Below are 7,739 nucleotides of genomic sequence, written 5' to 3'. Positions count from 1 at the left end.
GGGGGCGGGCGGGGCCCCCAGGAGAGGCCGGGGCTCGGGGCCCGGGCGCAGGCCGCGGTCGGGCTGTGTCCCCTGTACTGCTTGTTTCTTGGTCCTGTGCCGCCCGGCTCGGTTACTGCAGGTCGCCTGTGTCTCCTGGGAGTGTCCCAGCTTCGGATTAAATCTGGCGTTATAACCTGCGCTCATTTGCCTCTGAATTGGGAGCAGGAATTGCTTAGCTTTCTAACGGACCTCGTGATATATATAGAATATCTTTAAATCTTGCCGTTTAGAGCAGGAAGAACTTTAACAATTATAGTATCACGCATTTTGCTCTGTTGGTAGTTCAGTCATTTGTGTGTTCTGTTAGAACTTTCTCTAGTTACCTCCTGCAGAAAGCACTTCAATTACACCCTGCACTTTCATGTGCTCACCTCAGACATCCCCGTGTTCAAGGCGCTGGTCTGAGCGCCCCCGGGTTTGGTTGTGACAGGGTCACAACCAACAAGCCCTCTGTCTTCGGCCACAGTATTGGACTTCCCTGCTGTTGGCATAATGGTTAGATGACCACCTAAATTCAGTCAATCTAGTTGCAATGGTTTTTTTAAAAAAAATAATCAGAGTTTTCTTCTTTGGAGTAGATTTGTTTTTGGTGGGTTGATGCAGCAGTACTGCTGGCCTCCCTGTCTTTGACAAAGAGCCAGCAAAAAGGAGACTTGAGTGACAAGACTCCTCACTGAGTGAAAGCAAAGAGCAGGTGATATCTAAAATGCATACAGGTTGGCAAGAATTCCTTTAGAACCCTTGCAGTTGTAAGGCATAAGGAGAGAACTCCTCCTGACCTTTTTATATTACTGCTGCTGCAGGTAAATGTGAACAATTAGGGCTGTCCAGTTTGTAGCTCGGTAAGTGCAGCATGAGTTATATTACCATAGTTTGATTCAGGGTTGGAAGCGGTCAGAAATAAAAGAAACAAAAAATAAGACCCATGATGGGACAGTCATCTGGGACTGAAAGGCATAATCCTGCAGTTCACATCTGTTCAGTCATGATTTGGGTGGCCTAGCTTAGATACTACAGAAAGATTAGAGGAAAAAGGCTGTAACTAATTTTATGTCTTAATTTATGATTCTTAGAACTGCTCTGGTCCTGCTACAAAATGAAAGCTGAGCTGTTTGTTTTTCAGGTCAGCCAAACTGTTGATGAGTACTGGCAGCAGTGAAGAAGATATAGATGATATTATTGATGAAATCTGTAATGACAGCAGCTTTGCCAAAACACCTCTGGTGAGTTGGAGGCGAGAAATTCAGAACAGATGAGCTTCAGTGATGGAAAGAAAAGCACCATAAACTGAAATTGTTTTAAAGTGAAAAATGAACTAAAACAAGTTGTAGGATAAACTTGGGGAGTAAAACAGAAAGGAAAATGCAACAATTCTATAGTGAGGAACAGAAGAAGTATAACGAGTTTACCTTAGCCAGGCAGTAATGGGCAGTTAAATGAAATGATCCTGTGATTCTGTCTCACCAGTGCTGAGTAGAAAGGAAGGATCACCTCCCTTGATCTGTTGGCAGCGTTGGCCTTCTATGCTGCCAGGGCACTTTGCTGGCTCCTGGTCAACTTATCATTGACCAAATTTCCCACAGCTTTCTCTGCAAAGCTGCTTTCCAGCTGGTCAGCCCTCAGTGTGCCCTGGGGCATGAGCATTATTCCTCTCCAGGAGCGGAAGTTTGTATTTCCTCTTAGCAGAACTTCAAGAAATTGCTCTCAGCCCATTTCTGCAGTCTGTTGAGGTCCCTTTGAGTAGTGGCACTGTCATCTGAATGCCAGCCACTGCTCTCTATTTTTTATCATCTGCAAATGACTTGTTTTTTGACAGCAGGAGATGGAGCTGCAAATTCACATTGCCAAGACAGAGTGATATAAGACATGGAAAGTAGATACTCATTTAGGGATCATCAGTAGAAAACTGTGTTATTTATACTTAATAACCTCCTGTGCAGATTCTCTTACTTGCATGGGTGACATTGTTTTGTCTTTGATTTCTTACAGAGGGGCTAAATCTGAGCCAACAAAAAACACTTGTATAGCACAATATGTATGTCTGAGTGAGAGAGAATCATGTCAGTAAATCTGTATAATTTTGTCATTTTAGGTCCCTAGGACTTCCCTTTAGGAATTAGAATTCTAGAATTCAAATAAACGGTTTTATGTGCAGAAAATGGGAAACATTTCAAAGACACTATATCTTTTTTAGTAATCCAAGTCCTTGATGTGTTTCCGGTAAACAAAAGTGCAAAAACATGGTGGGAGAAGGTTCCTAAATTGAAACTGTTTTTAAAAGCAAAATTATTAAAAAGAGGGTATGAAATACTAAGTCTTGATTATCAAGTCAAAGCAATCATGTGGTGTTGAATTCCTTCTGGCAGAGCTCAGAATTCGGTATGGGAAGAAGCCTTACTCCTCAATTATATGTTACATCAGCAGCTTCTGTCTGAAAGAGTCTCACAGAAACCTAAGCTAGAAAATTCCCACATTCTTAGTCCTATTCTTTTGTGACTGAGATTTTGTGGCTCCTGCTCATTAAGTAAAACAGAATATTGTTACCTTATTGTCATGCTGCCTTTTAATCTTAAATTGTTTTTTAAATAGAAATCGATGTCTAACTCTGCAAGCCTTCCACCTGCAAGCAATAGTGCTGCTGTACAGGCTGGTAGAAAAAGGTAAGTGAAACATGTTTTTGATAGTTGGACATAGCTTGATTCTAGCTTGTTGTCAGTCTGATAATATTGCTACTGCTTAATCTGTGTTGATGTTAGATAAGAAAGAAATTGAGTGTTTAGGGAACCACTCTTTTTAAAGAAAAACAAAGATAAACAGGTAATTTTAAAGAATTACTAATGTGCTTTTGTGTGGCCGAAATTATTTATTATGACTTTATTAATTATTTAAGTTATTGAATGACAGCTTCCTTTGCCTCATGTGCATATGTATTTACTATGTGCTGCAAAATATAGTCCTATGGTATATTTGGTGTAGAGAATGGTTGTTGTTGAGTTCATCTTTGAACACTTGGGTAATGGAAATTTAAAAACTATAGTTTGTAAGCATTTGGATGCTTTGCCTGTATTAAATAAATAACATTTTAGGAATACCATTATGTTAAACTAGGAGAAGCACTGCACTACTTTTTCCAAAATGTCTTGCTATAATTTAATATTTTTTAATGAAATCCATATAGGTGCTGTCCAGTGTACCTGGGTGGAAGCTCTTCACCATATGGCATAGGAACAAATACTTCTAAAAGGTAGGAAACATGAAAAAAAATGTTCTGCTTACTTTATCATGTATTCAGAGCTGTGTTTCTGTGTTAGTACCAAGTGCTGTGTTTGCACCAGCCAGGACAGCCTTACATTCACCTAAACACAGGGCTGCATGTAAATACAGTTGAACTCACCTGCTCCTGTTGACCACTAGATCTTTTGTTCATTGAAGCCTTGAAAGATACGTGCAAATGAGACACGAGGCTCCAAAAATCAGTAACACGTAGCTAAGGAAATTGCTGCTGTAGTGTTGTTACTTTTCCCTGCCTCTCCTCAGCTTTCTCTGTGATGCTGAGTACGTGACTTAAATCAGTGGGGCTGGTTTAAATCGTCCCAGAACCTGAACTACTAATAGTCAGAGTGTTTTGCGACTGCAGCTGAACTTGGTAGGAGAGGCATATTAAGGCTTTATCCCCAACATCCTAAATGTTATTGCATTTCCGTGTAGTATTTCTTATAATAAGTAGTTACACACTTCATGCATACTTGGATGCTGGTCAGGTACCATTCCAGTGAGGAAGACCAAAGACAATATACCAAGAGAATATCTGTTTATTTTATGTGTTCAGTTAGGTTAGGAACCTATAGAAATAATACATGATTGTATAGTTAAAACACATAACGTAACGAATGTGCCAGAGATGTAAAAAAACAATTACAGGGTAACCTTGTGTCTAGTATTTCTGAGGGAGCTCTCTGCTTTAAAATTGTTATGATATGTGTAGCTTCTCTGATTGTAATAAGCTCTTGGAGTTTTCTGTTCTCTATTTTGACCAGAACGTGTGATCAACTACGTTGTACTGCTTGTGATTTCCGTGTGTCACTTTTCAATGACTACATCTGGGATCAGTCCTGTGATTATCTTTTTTTCAGGTATGTCTGAACTGGGTTTGATATTAGCATTGTGTTACTGTGCTTTGGGGCTTAATAGGAAGAGGAAAGATGAAAAATCCTGAGCATTTCTGTGTTACCTAAAAAGGAGCATGTGTGCAACCTGTATGGTGATCAGGAGGGAAATCAGGGAGAGGGATGCAACATCTCCCATGATCTCTTTTCATGCCTTTCTGTTTCCTCTTCCATGACTCTCCCTCTGCTTTTAAAAAGAATTTCCATTTCATGGATCAAAAGGCAACTTTACTGCTGAAATAAGAAGATAATCGGTGTGATGTGTTGGCCTCTGTTGTGCCTTTGCAGGATGGCTCCAAAATAAATACAGACTGTTCAGCATGTACTTCTTTCTACCCAGATTTTTTTTCTACAGTACCAAGTATTCTGCTGTCATCATGTTCGGTGAAAACCAAATAATTTGATTTCTTAACAGACTTATCTTTGAAGCAAGGTTTGATTGGATGGAAAGATGGGATTTTGATATTATGATGTCTTTGTCGTTAATGCTTTCTCTTTTTTTTAAGACTATCAATTAAGGAGTTCTTATTTCCAGTTTCTTTAAAACTGTATCTAATGCCAAGACTTAGTGAAGGAGAGTGTAGTAGGCATGCTCCTAATACAGACATTGAATATGGATTCCTCTTATTTTAGTAGAGTCTCTGTAGAGAATCATAGAAGCATTTTGGTTGGAAAAGACCAACCATTACCCTAGCGTTGGCTGTGTCTATATGCCCATTAACTGATAGAGGTAGTGGATGTTTTCAGAGCATGTGCTTGGCCACCAGGGGATGTGACAGCTGGAGTAGAACAGTAATGCATAATTCATCTCCTTTTCCTTTCAGTTTTGAAATTTGGATTTCTTTTTTGATACAGATCTTATTTTCTCATTATTTAAAGCAGCATTAAAAACACAGTGCTGCACTAGTCCCCTGAGATGAGTTTGATTGTTGGAAAGGTTGAATCAAAATACAAATCTTTTATTTACTCAAAGTCTAAATTATTCTCCCTCTGAGATCTTGAAATAAATATTAAAAAAAAAAAATACATGAAAGGCATCAGTATCAAATACTTGCAACATTGACTAAAATATGTAATCTTTAGCAAAACATTTAGCTATTTGTTTTTACTAACCTGAAATTTTAAAAACAAACTTGAAGATTAAACATATGTCTTTCATGAATAGGTGTCTGGCCTCTTTTTTCTAAAAATTATTCCCTTGAAGTTTGTTTTGGGTTTTCTTTATTTATCTGGACTTGTTAATGTTCTTGAGCAATTCAGTAGCCAACAATTGATGACCAGGAGGAGGTAATGAGAGCAGGGATAGGTAAAATAGTAAATTTTCACTTGTTTTTTGGAAACAACTTGTTTTTGTAATAACCATGCTGATTTTTCATTTGTTGTGGTTGATCCTGGCATAGGAATTGTTTGTGGTTTGATGTACATTCTTCTCTCTTAAGGCCATTTCATTTCAGTCAGTTCAATCACCATCTGAAGTAACAGTTACTGACAAAAAGTTTAACTCTGTAGTTGTACCCATTCTGTACAGGGATTTTTACACTAACTTTGATATGATAAATACATTTTTTGATAATTTTTTAATACAAGAATTAACTCTACCTGGTTTTCTTCCCAGCTCTTTCTCTGGAAGCTGACACAGGGTCTCTTAACCTTACAAAGAACACTGCTTACAAAAACATTAATCTCCAAATGATCCGGGAATACGGCAACTATGCACCGAGATTGTTTTCAGGAAAGGCTTGTGTTCAAAACACACTTTAAACAGATCCCTAAATTCATTAATGACAGTGGTACTCAGAAATCTTCTTGAGCTTTTCTGAATTGAAATGGCCTCGTGAATCTTTTTTCTTTAACAAAAAAAAAAAAATCATGATCCTAAGCTGAATTCACTTGATTGGCAGGAATAACATGCCTGATCTCTGTAAACTGAGAGCAAAGATGACAAAGAAGAAAGGAGCACGAGCATATGCTTGCCAATGCAGCTGGAGATCCATTGATGAAATAACTGACCTCCAAATGGACCAGCAGCTTCGGTGGGTTTGTGGAAAACATGCAGGATGAAGTCCTCTTGTGCGTGGTACCTACTTGTGTGGAAACAGATCATAAACCAGATTTGTTTCCCATGATGTTTTCTGAGAACAGGTGGAAACCTGAATACTTGTATCTTGAAAGAGATTATAATACCCAGACTTCAACCTGAAAACTTTTTTTCAATTTAACTGTCTTGTGAGCAGTATAGAGAGTTCAAGTATTAGAACAACCAATTTGGAGGCTTTCTGGCAGCTAAGTGAAGTTAAAGCTCACACTCAGTAGTGTTAAAGAAAGCAAGAGGACATGGACAGATTTAGGCAGGGAGCAAAGCACCTTGAGAATTCCTCATATCTAGCAGAGAGCCTTTATTTCCCATGTCTGTGAAATCTTGGACTTAAAATGGTGGGTTGGGATGCAGCCATGACATACAAGCATATGAATTTCTGCATGGAATTTGTGCATGGAAATGAATACTGATGTTCTGCTTTGCTCACAGCTGTTAATGAACAAGGGGTTATAGATCTCTTAAAAAATTACTGCCAGATCAGCTTTCACCTTGAAGGTTTCAGCACACCCCAAAACTTTCCTTTCTTTTGCCCAGCAGTAGCCAAAAACTGCAGGTGCTGAAAATCTCCTTCCAGTTCCTCCTGCTTCATTCAAAGTACTTTCTGCTGACCAAAGACTTTTTACCACAGTGAATTTCTTGGATCTCTCTTCAGCCATCACTGCAAGAGCTGAACAAGTTATTGTGCAATTCTTAAATAGTGTGCAATTTTAGAGAGATTCTGAAGAATCTATTTTAGGGCAAAAAGGCTCAGGCATTTAAGACTGAGAATATATATATCCCTACTGATGTTCAAATGTGGATATTTTTCAGTTTCACTTAGCTTTCACTCCAGCTTCCCTTCAAAATACCACATATCCAGGGAAGTGTAACTGTCCTGTTTCAACACACTCCCTTCCCCCAGTAACATAATAAAACTACTTCCAGTATTATGTTACTTGGTGAATTGTCTTGATTACAGTTAATGTCACTATAGTTTACGAGGTCTTTCTTTTCATTATATATAAATAATACAGGAGATGGATTTGGGTTTGGAACAGACAAAGAGGAAGGAAAGGATTACCAGTCTTGGCAATTACTGTATTGAAGTGTCTCAAAATGGGAAGTCTGACTGTTTTTTGCTGTGCAGTAGGTGATACTGTACAGAGAAGTTAAAAATTACTTAGTGTAATTCTATACAGAGTCATTCCTTTTTTTGGTGCAGTTTTGCTCATGGCCCTACTCTCTGCCCTGTCAATCTGTTCTTTTTTCTGCGCTTTTCCAAAACAATTGCATTGTCTTTCTTACAGAGATCATCTGTTTTGTTAGAACGTGCTGAGACCAGCAGTGTGCCTGGCAGGGCTTCAGTGCTGCAGGGTGCATGTTCCAGTGCCACATGCAGCCTTGCTAGTAGATTCAGGGGCAAGGTGGCTTTGGACAGGTACTATGCATAGACA

At 38.8% G+C, this 7,739-nt stretch overlaps 1 protein-coding gene across 1 annotated transcript; it reads left to right on the top strand.

Moving 5' to 3' along the window:
- Positions 1–1,168: 1,168 nt before the first annotated feature.
- LOC104396652 (chromosome unknown open reading frame, human C8orf37) lies at positions 1,169–6,269 on the top strand. Its single transcript, XM_010006510.1, has 5 exons — positions 1,169–1,265; positions 2,632–2,702; positions 3,221–3,286; positions 4,080–4,175; positions 6,110–6,269. Exons 1-5 carry the CDS (start codon positions 1,182–1,184, stop codon positions 6,267–6,269), a joined length of 477 nt encoding a protein of 158 aa, XP_010004812.1. The 5' UTR covers positions 1,169–1,181.
- The last annotated feature ends 1,470 nt before the right edge of the window (positions 6,270–7,739 follow it).

This window comes from Chaetura pelagica, unplaced genomic scaffold (assembly GCF_000747805.2).
Source record: "Chaetura pelagica isolate M959 unplaced genomic scaffold, ChaPel_1.0 scaffold76, whole genome shotgun sequence".
NCBI lineage: Eukaryota > Metazoa > Chordata > Aves > Apodiformes > Apodidae > Chaetura > Chaetura pelagica.
Note: the sequence above shows the minus strand (reverse complement) of the source record. Positions and strands in the feature narration are given on the sequence as shown.